This window comes from Crocodylus porosus, unplaced genomic scaffold, assembly GCF_001723895.1.
Source record: "Crocodylus porosus isolate Cpor-Errol unplaced genomic scaffold, CroPor_comp1, whole genome shotgun sequence".
Lineage (NCBI taxonomy): Eukaryota > Metazoa > Chordata > Crocodylia > Crocodylidae > Crocodylus > Crocodylus porosus.
The window spans coordinates 3042282-3055234 of record NW_017728922.1 but is presented as its reverse complement, the minus strand read 5'-3'; the positions used below and the strand labels follow the sequence as shown (position 1 = coordinate 3055234).

At 41.8% G+C, this 12953-nt stretch overlaps 1 protein-coding gene across 2 annotated transcripts in view; it reads right to left on the bottom strand.

Annotated features, from left to right (window-relative positions):
- The window catches only part of SULF2 (sulfatase 2), a 179722-nt gene continuing 166769 nt past the window's right edge, over window positions 1-12953 (bottom strand). For both annotated transcript variants that reach the window (XM_019539574.1, XM_019539575.1), the window contains 7 exons: window positions 11000-11059; window positions 10302-10471; window positions 7069-7211; window positions 6097-6220; window positions 3821-3851; window positions 3461-3517; window positions 1-1254 (listed from right to left, as the gene is read on the bottom strand). In XM_019539574.1, the coding sequence (XP_019395119.1) occupies window positions 1224-1254; window positions 3461-3517; window positions 3821-3851; window positions 6097-6220; window positions 7069-7211; window positions 10302-10471; window positions 11000-11059 (616 nt within the window). In that variant the 3' untranslated portion in view covers window positions 1-1223. The remainder of the gene's footprint in view (window positions 1255-3460; window positions 3518-3820; window positions 3852-6096; window positions 6221-7068; window positions 7212-10301; window positions 10472-10999; window positions 11060-12953) is intronic.

The window sequence follows — 12953 nt, the reverse complement described above, 5'->3', positions numbered from 1 at the left end:
TGCTCTTTATACATTTAATCGAATGACAGTGGCAACTCTTGCCTAATATTTAAAGTAGATTATAAACATTTAAGTCATTCAGAAGTTCTTATTTTCTGTACACTGAGCTATAACTAGTTTTGTTGGGTTTTTTTTATTGGCCACAAGAGAGAATAACTTTTTTTGTTCTTTTTTACAAATGTAAAAGTTATGCTACTAAGCAAATGTGCTCTCTCAAAGAAACTGTTTTGGTTTTGAACATACAATATAATCTTCCACGTAAAAAGACTTCATACAAATCTGATTTCATTAAAATTCAAGACATACATTAACTGCATTTTGGCAGTGCTTTTAAAAATGGATAAATTCTGAAATGTCTTATGCAATATTAACAAGTAAACAAGGTGACATTTTGAGAAATTATATTTGGGCATTCCACACTTTTTATTAACAAAATTCTTCACAACTTGAAGGAATTTCTTTTGAACAGGACATTAATAAGTATTTACAGAACCCCATCTGGCTTATTAGTTGAGATTTTCTCTTATTTTTGCTTGAGGTGGCAATAGGACGGATGCATGGACAGTGAGCTAAAATAATATTCTTGAAAGAGAACTTGAGGAGTATCATGGTGTTGAGAACCTTTTAATGCTGTTCCTATGAATTCCTGAATTGCTAAATTGTTCTTGTCCACTGCCATCTTTTGTACTTGCTTTGCCTTGAAAGCAGAAGTGTCTGTGTGTGTTAAATCTTGCTTTTCGGTTATACTTGGCTTAGTTTTTTCTAATGATTTTTGAAGATGTAGCTGGGGAGAGAGAGAGGTTTTCAATTTGCTTCCACTGATATTACTCTGTGTGTGAGTTGCCCTTTGGGATGTCAGTCCTCTTGGGAGCACAGCCTCATTATTTCTTCCATCAATTCCTTGAACAGCCATAGTGGTGTTTTTTTGAAGTAAAATGTTTTGTGAAGCAGGTGAGGTTATAATCCAAAGTAAAACCAGGTGCAACAGTGGCTTTCAAAAAGTTTTCTGTATTCCTGAAAGTAGTTCCCCCCAAAATCACTGCATCTTTTTAAATCACTCAACAGTGCAAACGTTCTAGCTACCTCAGCCCTAAAGTTCATCCAGTCTTCCAGGCTAATGTTAAAATTCCTTCTGAAATTATACACACTTTCATTTAGTCTGTACAAGGATTCAAGTTCTGGCCAGTTTTGTATCCTCACTGAGGTCCAACAGTTGCAGGAGGTTAGCCCTCCCATCCTTCCCACAGTTGTCCTCTTTAAAAAAAAAAATAAACACAAGTTAGTGTAAGGTAACTGAAAATGTAAATTGCTTTTAACTAGTGCCATGCAAGAAAGAAACAGTTGACATGTAATTGTGGACTACCTATATACCTATAAAAAAAACAAAACAAAACAAACAAACAAAAAAATTCACCATGTTGTCACAAAGTGGATTTGCTCGAAAGAGGTCTCAGCTTCTTAAAGTGAGGCCTAAAAAGAATATATAATCTGTATGGTATAGGGCTGTCAGACTATTTGATTTGATTGTTATTAGTTGTGCAAATAAAAATTAGTAGCAATTAATCACAAGTATAATAGCACAGCTAAAAACTCAGTTATGCAAAATTATGCAGGTACTTTGTATGGTTGGGGGTGTGGAGGGAAATTTGTGAAAGTGTGGGGGAGTGTGTGAGGTTTGTAGCTGGGGGTAGGGGGTGGAGGGCAGTTCTGGCAGGGGATGTGTGGTACTGTGGGTCAGGAATGAGGGGCAGCAGCAGGGCTGGGGGGCTAGGGGGTTGGGAGTGAGGGGGGGGGCAGACCCTGCCTCTGCCCTGCTCCCTCCCTCACTGTGTGGGGCTCGATCTGCTCCCACTCATGCCCCTTCCCTTCCCCATGCCCCTCCTCCTTTCACAGACTTGCCTACTGGGTGCTGCTCCCCACACTGCCAGGCTGTGTTCCGGGCTGCCTGTAGGCTGCAGCTGCATGTCTGTGTCTGTGTGACCCCCCCGCCCCATCCCCTGCTGGAGCCTGCACCCAGGCTGCCCTGTGGTCCTCTGCACTGCCACCATTGCCCTGCAGGGCAGCCCAGAGGTGGCAGTGACAGCAGAGGAGCTGAGCCCAGGCACAGGCTCCAAAATCATCTGTGCAATTTTTACGCACTTAAAAAAAAAAAAAATTAACACGAACAACTATTAATGGGTTAAAATTGCATGCGTTAGTTGTGATTGAGAGCCCCAGTATTATACTTCGCCTTAATTGCTTTAGCTAAATTACTTTAAGGCAACAATTTTTAGTAGAGGTACCATATATATACTCTGTTACTTATTTTTATTCTAAACCTAATTTTTCTCCCCTCCCCCATTTTGGTGGTTGGAAGTTATTTGTATCAGTAATAAAATCATGAAATTAAGGGTAAAGTACTTTACACTACCTCAATTTAAGGTACTTGAATAGCCCCCTAACATCTTATGTTTAGAGCCTCATAATTATTAAATTATCTTCAACATTCTCCTAAAGGGATAAAAAAAAAAAAAAAAGTGTGCTGCTGTGCCCATTTTTTTTTAAAAGACTGGGAATTAAGTCATAGAAACTGAATAGCTGTCCATGTTCACAAAGGAGCCCTATACTGTTTAGGTTCCTGACTGAATGATTTCTTAGGCTCTTTGTCCCATGTCTAGGCTCTGACAGGTTGAGAAGTATGTCATTAGTACAGTGAATAAGGAATACTTCTAATGCGTTTTAAATGCTTTAACTCAATCTTTGGTTGCTTGGGTTTCACATGATCTTTGCTGCTAATGCCTATGAGGCAGCTGTAACTAAGGAACATCTTTCACCTATATTTGGCCTTAAGGCTGCATTCTTTTATCTGAAATGGAGCACTTCTAATGCCAAACTAAATGCGTGTCACTTCAAGACCAGAAATATTCCACTGTGCTTTACTACTAGTTGGAGTGACAAATTGAAGCCGTTTAGGAACTTGTGGGAGATCCTTGTTAATGACATTTCTCATGGGGACCATTTTACAGCTGTAGTCTTCACTGGCTTCTCAGTGTCTTAAAGTAAAGATTGAAACCAGCACCTTAAATAACATGCTGAGCAGGTCAGGTACGAAACTCAAAGTTGCACTGAATTAGTTGCTGTCTCCTTTCAAGGGTGCTGTTATGCTGCTAATACCAGTGAGAGTTTTGAGCCTTCATTTCAAGCAAAGAAAATGAATAAGATATGGAGCCAGTTTGAATTTTTAATTTTCTCAGCTGCAGCAATGTTAGACTCTGTCCTGGTTGAATACAAGATCAGTTGTAATTGATAGACCTACATTACTCTCTTCCTTGCATCATTAAGAGGAATTTTTAATTAAAAGTGTAGAAGATGAGGCTAGACTCAACTGAGAACAGACTCAGACTAAACAGATGCTGCATGCAAAGAGAGACAACAAAAAAAGTAATGTCAAGTTGATGTCATGAAGAGACTTCCAACTCACAGTGACTTGGAAGATGACGGTCTTTTCATTTCTGGCCACTTTCGACGCTGAAACTGCCTAATTTTCAAACAGCAAAATGAGAAAAACAATTAACCGTCACCAAGAAAACCACTTATACTAAAATCTAACACAAGGAAAGAAAAATATTTTAGTCTGAATTTTGATTACAAGGAAAAGAACTTTCTAGCAGTCAAGCAGGAACACGCAAGGAAATTATTAACACGGATGAAGAGCTTTCAGATTCATCCAAGGTGTTCCTGACAGTGGTTCTAACCTCTTTCTTTGCCACCCCCAAGCTTCACATTGCTTGGTCTCAATGATTACTGAAATCCCACCTTCAACTACATTTTTTAAATGTACCTGTATTGCTCGTAGCTTCCATCTTTAAGCCCTAAATAAGGAAAAAATAATAATGTTATCAACTGGTGGCAGTAAGAGAATAAGGAATCTAGTAAGGCACAGTGAAAAAAAATCAAATTTTAGCTGTCAATTTTTTTATCTAGTAATTCGCAAGCCACTTTATGAGCAACTTAGTACATAATTCCAGCTAGTTTGTGTTACTACAAATACTATCATATGCCATCATTAATCACAAACAGCACCTTTCTTACTCCATTTCAATAAGGATCTAGATTTTCTGCATCGTGACCAAAATAGTGTATTTAATTTACACCAAGTAATTTTAATTCTACACACCAGGGACTATTTTCTAAATATTTCTAAACATTATTTTAAAACCAGGGAATATTTCTACTGTATTTCATTTTGGATACATGTGGAATGTTTCCCAAAAAGCCTCAATGCTGGTTTTATGGAAATTAGGATGGGCCCAAGAAGAGTTAGTTAATGACTAATCAGTGCTTTCTACCAGAAGGATGTTCCACTGGAAAGTGTGTGACCAGCTCTATATATGGTACCAAAGTACAGCCTCAGGAAAAGGGTACAATTATTTATTTTAAGATTTTTAAGATTTATTTTAAGATTTTCTAGTTAATGGGGAATAAAGCAATTAAGGTTTACTATCAAGGCTGCCCCCATATGCAGATTTTGTGAAAGCCACAAAATCAACAAAATAAATAAAATGCTGGCTCCCCAGGAGCAGCTAGAAGGGGAAGGCACCAGCTGGCAGGGTAGCGTGAAGGACAACAGACAAGATGGCAGCTGCCTCCTAGTCCCTCCTCCACCTGCTGGGGCCTCTCCACCAATCAGCATTGAGGGGCAGTGGCATGAAGGGCAGCCTACAATCAAGCTACCCCCAAGTCCCTCCCCCTGGGCCTTTCAGGCTATTCTGTCTCCCTTGAATTGCAGAATGGCTAATGGAAATCTGATTAGGTTCGTGGGAATTTGCCTGATAAAAGATAACACATCTACCCAAAGAGCTTCATTAGACCAACTAAGAAGTTGGAAAAATTGTTCTTTGCAAGCTTTTGGACATTTGTGCCCAAAAGCTTGCAAAGAACAATTTTTCCAACTTCTTAGTTGGCCTAATAAAAGACAGCACATCTACCCAAAGAACCTGGTCTGCCTATGTCCTTAGACCAACACGGCTACAAACAACAACCTTAGTCATTTTGCCGTCTTAAATGTAATTTGGAATTAGGATGGATACCAAGCTTGTCATAGCATTTTGGGTGAAAGAAATAATCTGTATAATACACATGCTCCCTCAGATCTGAACAAGGAATTGGGGAGATGTTAAGTTAAGTTATTTGAGAGGTGCCTTTTTAAAGGAGAAATTTTGTCTAGGAACCCCTGGTCTTGAAAGCAAATGTCTAGTATAGCAGCTGAGGAGAGCTGGTATGATCTGACAACAGGGGGCAGGGCTGCTGCCTGAGGATAACACTTGATGAAATCTCTAAAACTGATGAAAGAAAAGCACAGTGAGGTTTTTCTGTTTTAATTCTCTTGAATGAATTCTTGTCTCCAAACCCAATATTTACTTTTTCTTGTATGACCTTTCTTGTGTAATCTTACTTCTGTACAATATACCTTGCCCATCTGTGGCAACAGTGATTTTCAGAGCAATTGGCAATTATTGCAGGCATTTCATTTCTTTTGCATCATAACTTCTGGGCAGAACAAGCACTGGAATTGCTGGCAGGGCTGTCCTCCAACTAACCAGCAAGATCTGGTCACGGTGCTAGTTTAGACCCAGATTTTTTCCAGCAGAGGATTCTGGGGAGTAAGATCCAGCCTGCTCCCCCAGGATCAGCAGCCAGAGTGGAAGAGGCAGTCTTCCACTGATTATTTTAAACCAGCAAGCCAGTTTTAAACTCTACAAGCCAGTTTTAATAGTTCAAAGCATAACTGCATTTTCAACTTCTCCAAGTTGTACTCTTTTGCTGTTTGTTCAGTTTCTTCTCCCCAAACTCCCCTCCCACCTTTTACTTTCCTAGTCTTCTACAAAGCAAAGTAGTAGACTTACATTTTTCGACAATATTGAGAAATGGGAATTCTTCAAATGGACAAGTAGAAATTTTGCATGGTGATGCATTTGGCTGTGAACTTTGAACAGTTTTCAAAAAGCAAGACACTATTTTTGAGCTATTATCAAAAATCCATTACATTTTTTGTAAGATTTACATAGAAACCTCTTTCCCTTTTGGGATTTTGAGTTGAGTAGAAGGGGTCCTTACCCAGGTCCATATTCCTAGTTCTCGGGTTGCACTGTTTATACCCTCTGCAGCTTCTTAGCTCCATGAGTTGGATATGCAGTTGGTTAAGAACATCTCTATCTAGTGTGTTCACTGCATTAATCAGCTGGGAATGAATAGAAGATTAATTGTTAGGACAGTGGGAGCCAACCTTTTTCGCAGGTGCTGCCACAAGCTAAGTCCCACATCTTCCACAAGTGGCACTCTGATCCCCTTCCCCTGCCGCCTCTGTTGCTCTGGTTTTTGCTGCTTGTCCTTTCTGCCACTTCTCCCTGCTGCTTCTCTATTCTGCCATGTACCACACAAGCTGCCTGTGCCACCTGTGCCTTATGTGCCATAGGTTGGCCACTGCTGGTTTAGGAGACCTGAGGAACATCATTATTAAAGGAAGCAAGATAGGGGAAATCTGTGTATGTCTACAAACTAGGCCACAAATGCAACCTGTTGGATGTTTTTAGCTACACTAGCAACCATAAGGGTAGGTATGCTGTATCAGTCCAAGTTGTACTTTGCATTGACATAATTCACATTCACTTTGCTTATCTCCTCTGCAGTCATACCTATATTAAATAGCAGAGATGCTTTGCTCCAGGGTAAAGTGCCTGGGTGTGAATTATGGTTAGACCAGTGTAGCATAGGGGTTTGCATCAATGTGGAATGAAGGCCTCTGTAATAAGATCAAACCATGAATTCCTATAGGTGAGCTATGGCCAGGGATCGAGTGACAGAGCCAGCATCCACAAACTGCCTGCTTTTCTGCCAGTTTAGTAGCTCTTAATAAGGTCAATATATTCTATCATCTTGTTAGTTTATACCAGGTATCTTCTTTCAATGTATATTGTCTAGTTAATGAAAGACAATTTATTTAGCATTGAAACATTAGATCATTTCTTCATGCAGAAGAAAATAATGGGCATGTTTTTGGTGTTTACAATTCTGTTCCTTAACAGGTACCTGATATGGGTCAGTGTTGAGATCAAAATACTCCAGGAAACCAGTAGCAAATTCACAAAACAGGAAGTTGTGTGTCTCATTGATTGTCCTCATACACCAGTATGTGTTGTTGTTGGCACTGGTACAGGCACAGAAAGGACCCACTGCAAATGAAAGGTTTTAGACACTTAAAGACATAATGGTGCAACTGGCTATTGCTAGGCCTGTACTTCATTATATTGCTAGAACTTCAGTAAAGTACTACATAGTTGCTCATGAAGGACCATTAGGTACTTTAACAGTGGCTTACTTGGACTTTCTTGGAATATGCTGCACTTCTTTGGTTGGGGTTAGTAATCTAAGTTTGAATTTTAAAGGGCTTCCTTAAACTAGGCTTCAAGTTGCCCCCTAAAAATAGTGCAAGGACCATGGGTTATACTAATATTGTTGCATACACAACTCAAACCATGGCTCTGACTGTCCCCCACCTGCTCAGTTGCACAACACTTAATTGCGTCTGGCCACTGAAGCTACTTTAGAGAAGAAACATTGACTGCGATTTAAAGGAAAGGCACTCTCAATTTGCACAAACCAAACAGACTCCAGTGCAGAAGGTGACTTCCCAGAGACCCTGGCTTTATAGAACCTGGATGACTCAAAGGAATAGACTGTCTGTCAAACCAGAGCTACACCCAAGTGCTATCAGTTTAAATTCTACCTATAGCATTGATTTGAGAATGATCAAGGGCCATGTTATTCTCTGCCTCAGTCAGAGAAATATAGTCCAAATTACCATAAGTAATTTAGAAAGGGCCCATATTCTTGACACATGCACAGGGCAGGGAATTGGGAAGGGGTAGGGGTGATGGGGTCCTTGCCCTGCAGTGGGCTGATAAGGAATTGTCAGCAGGGAGATCTAGGAGCACCATGGGTGTCCTCCAGGCAAGCTACTGAGTATCCAGGGTAGAACTGGAGGTCAGTGGACTGAGCTGGCCAAGGACATAGCTCAGGAGATCTTCCTGAAGCAGGGTGGCACAGCATCGAGGCCACCTGACAATACCTTATGTTCACCTAGAATTCAAAGCCCTGAAAGGCAGGAAATACAGAATTAGAGCACATGCTAATATGAACTTAGCTCTGCCCTCTGAACAATGACTGTTTCAAGCTTATTGCAGCAGTGCCCTGTGCAGACTGCCACATGACCACTGCAGGACAGAATCCATTGGCTTCTCTTTGCTTATGGCAAGCTTGGGTCTTGGTGAGCTGTACCAGCGCCTGCTCTAGAATACTTTGCATACTCAACAGAAACACCAATACACCTAGAAAGTATGCAGCTGCTTTGCCCTGTTTACAATACCTCCACCTTTACATGCAGAATGCCATTTAACACAACACCTTCACTTAAATCCCTTGGCTACATTTCGGTGACAATCCTTCTGGAAAGATGTCTGCTGTGCCCTGCTGTATCCTGGAGAACTCATTGCTGCAATGAGGCACACCAGGCTCTCAATTTATACTGCTACCAAATGAAAGAGGTACACCACTCAGAGGAGAAAGCAGCAAGGGGAGGGACTTGGGCACCTCTTCTCCAAGCAACTCATAACTCAATGATGGCTCTACTACTCAATACAGCTAATGCCCAATGGTGGACACATCTGCAGTATATGGAGGTACTTTCTAAGAGCTAGTGTCAGCTCCACAGGCAGTTAAGGTATCACTGACCACCAGAAATTATAGAACCAAAGATACTATCAGGCAACTTAACTCAGTGTTAAAGTGTTTTGTCAGTGAACAGATACTCGATCTTGTAGGGCATGAACACAGCCTGATGAATAAAATCTACCATGCCAGTCCCTGGGTGAACAGTTTCCCTAATTTTCCCCATCCTGGGAAAATAGTTTATATTATATCCCTGCCTTTTCCCATGAACAGGAAAAATCTGCCTTGGCATAACTGACTCGGGTCAGAGGGATGGACTAGACAAGCTTTTGTGATCCCTTCTAGACTGACTGACTTTAAATCTTCTTATAACCCATCTACCGTATATGTACAAAAAAATGAAAGTGGTAATTACATCAAGGGTAGGCTAACCCATATTAGCACTGATCAAGCTAGTAGGTGTAACCATAGCAGAGAAGACATGGCAGCATGCACTAGCAGCCTTTTATGTCCCCAGTGGGCCTGCACTTTAGCTGCAAGTCCAGGCTGACGTCCATGTTATTGCATCTTCACTGCCACACTAACACAGGCTTGCTAGATCAAAGGTAGCATGAATTTGCCTTCCTGTCCTACTATCTCACCTCCGATTTACCCTAACAGTTACTTGCTGTATGGGACACCATGTTCTCCAGTGTACATCCCCCTCACCCCGTAGTGAATCACAGCTGAAGGTGTTGTCTTTAGTCTTACATAGTGTAGCAGAGATATTGTATTTAACACAGTGGCTGCCTGCCTATCACACTGCAGGTAAAGCACAAGTCACCTGGAGCTTTGGTCAGTTTAGCAGCACTCTCTCCTCCGAGCCTCCTCACATTTGTATAAGCATAAACATAAATTTGGTAAAATCAGAGGGTATCCCTAGTTATGCCTCACTGGAATCATTACTTGATAGTCTCAGAAAGAGACCACAGGTGGTCTCTACATTTAACTAGTGGCACCAGTCACCCTCTGAAAAGAGACAGGCTTGATTTGAGCAACTCAGCTTCTCACCAATAGTATAGCTTAATAGACGAGGCAATCAAAACCAAGCAAAATCCTTCCATTAGCAGCCACTTGCTCTTCTTTGTGCAATGTTCCCAGAGCTCCCTAAAGCCTAGAAAAGCAAGCCTCCAGATGACAGGCTGGCATCTGCCTCGTTTCCTAAGGGTTAGGTATGCTGCTCTAATGTAAACACTTCATCAGCTTAGTACATCAAATGTCATTACAGAGCGAGTGGCTTCCCTGCATGTCTTAGAGCAGACCTGAGTGCTAAGCTAGAAAGGTCTTCATACAAAAAATACCTGTTACTTTTAATCATCACATTGTTTGCGGTCTCTACTTGTAACCCCCTTTTCAACAGCCCCTGCTCAGAAAGAAAGTGCTCCTGGGGTACTAGTAATAGCGAAGGTAAACACACTGCTGTGTGTTATGAAGAAACTCCTGTCGCCTTAGTCAGCGGACTGCATGTTATCAAACTGTCCCCTCTAGGACTAATGCTAAGGAGAAGAGCACAGGACATCGCCCCCTGGTCGCGGTGCGGCTGATGTGGTCCTTACACGTCCACAAGGGGGCCGTCTGCCAATGCTGATTGTCATGGGTGAAGCAGGTCAGGCCGGGCATGCTGCACGTGTCGTTGTTCTTGATCCTTTTCAGCAGTTTGCGCAGCTTCTTCTTCCGCCTCTGCTCTCTCAGCAGCCACAGCCTGTCCTTCTCCTGCAGGGCTTTCCTGTGGCACAGACAAGGACAGTTGCAATAATCCGCCTAGGGAAACTGGTGTGCTGACAAAATGAAGGCTTGGATGTTGCTCATAAAATGACTGGCTTTTTTCAGAAGCTAGAAGAAAAACTGGTTCCTGTTTTAAAGAAACAGCCTTCCACATAAGAGGCCCTGCCAAGATGATGCTATACAATTACAGCCCTTTCCTTGTTCAGAACAAATGGCAATCCTTGCCGTAACTCAAATGAGATGTGTAGGTTCCCTTACTCCCTTCTACAAAGAGGAAATGGAGACAGAGAAGTTCCCTGACTCGCCTAAAGTCTCAGCTAGAGCCCTGGGACTTCTCAAACCTGAGACTAGAGTGCAGAATATACTGACTCCCACTCTCTTCACAGCTGCTCCTCCTCTAGATCCAGATTTTTTTTAAATGTAGGAATGATGTGGTATTATTGCTTAGTTTTTTAACCAGCATGTCTACACCAAAGTTTAACCTGTTACTACCTTGCATTTCTTCATCAAAAAGCAGGTTCACACTTACTTGAAAGGATGGAGACTAGACCCTTTGTGCCTCAGTTTGCCTTTGTGTTTGGAATGGTAACTGGGGGGAGAAAAACACACATTTACACTCAGCAACAAGATGAAGGTTATTTTTGTTTATACAGTACTTGCAGACTGGATTCAGATAAAACGTGATCTGCTCTACAAAACAATGTCTCCTCTGAATTATTCACTTAAAATGTGCAGATTAAGTGATCTGCAAGTGTAGACCCCCAAGTGAAAAGAATCATACATGTCTAAGACCTCAGCCTCTTGAGCAAGCCTTTCATAATCATAGGAAGATAGTGTTATCTAGTGGTAACTGTTGTGTACTGCAAGGTTCAGCCACAGCTGTAATTTCAGTGGGTACCATTTCAACATTAGTTACTGTATGCGTACAAAAGCCAAACTTGTACATATGGCAGATAAGACTACTAGATTTATTATGGAGTAATTTAGATCTTAGCACTTAATGTTTAGTACTTTCCATAAATTGTGTTGCATATTTACTCTGAAGATGTCTCTTGTGTTGCTGTTGGTGAGAAATGTCTCAAGAACCAATACATGATATTATTGCAACAATGTGCTGGTTGTTCCAGTATCTAACATATTTTGAAGAGTTATGTCCTAAGCAGGCTACTGACCAGTTTGTGCTGAGGTTTAAACAGGTCACTTGACTTTTTAGGTCTCACGTTAGAGACTCCTGCTGATGTTATTATAAAAGCTAAGGCTATTCAGATTTGGAGGGACATTCTTACAGTTCTTCTAGACATAGTTTGCAAAATTAAACCAAGCAACCAACCAGGCATCCCACCCAGCCCAAACAAGAAAAGCTCAATTAATTAAACCACTCTGTGGCTAATGTTGCTCCTTGCTGTAGCAACCACGCAACCCTGGAAGAGCACTGCAGCGGTGTCAAACTCACTGGCCCCGCAGGCTGGATGAGTGGTGCGGGGTTGGTCCATGGGCAGGACCAGGCCAGCGGACCCCCACCCACATGCCTGAGCTAGCGCACATGGCACCTGCCAACCTGAGCAGGCACCACGTGTGGCACAGGCCAGAACCAGCCCCAGTGAGCACCGTGAGCAACGCAGCCCAGGGCCCAGCTACAGCTTGGCAACCGGCTCCACTAAGTGCCATGGGCAGCACATGTTCCTGGCACAGAGAAGCTGATCCAGTGTAGCATGTCGGTCAACAGGGCAGTATTGAGGGATGCATTATGGGACTCTGCGGGTTGTATGTTTGACACCTCTGGACTACTGCAATTTAATCTATATAGTCCAGCAGACTGAATTCAGGCAGCTCCTGCAGGCTCTGACATTCTCTTCAAAAGGCAAAAAGAAAATAAAGCAAAGCAATGTACTTACTAAAGAAATGGTAAAATAACTGTGAATATCATAGGGGCAATAAGTTTTACATAACACGGCAGTAGGATTTTCAAATAACTAGCATGTATACGTGTGGTGTGTACCTAATTTATTAATCAGTAAATACAACCATAATTACAATTCTACAAACACCTCTCATATTTCACCTGGGGGTGAACACCAGGATCTGGGGGAACGTCTGTTCACCAGAGCGCCCCAAGGGATGACGAGGTCGAATGGTCACAAACTCCTGCAAGCCCTTTGGGCAGGGGGCTGGACTCGATGATCTCCCGAGGTCCCTTCCAGCCCTAATGTCTATGAAATCTATGAAATCTGTAGGAGGGAAGGCGGGAATATTTTACTCTAGAGTATAGGGAGGAATCCTATTTTAAACCTATAACCATTGCTATGGAATTCCTCTGTCACATTATTTTACTCCTGCAGGTATAGCTTTAAAATGCATTTATGCTTTTAAAATTCATATCCTACTTAAGTGGAATTAATTTAAAAAGGAATAGTTATCCTAACTAACTCCATATATACACATTTCAGGAACAACTCCAAAGGAGGCAAGCCCTGAAGGATGTA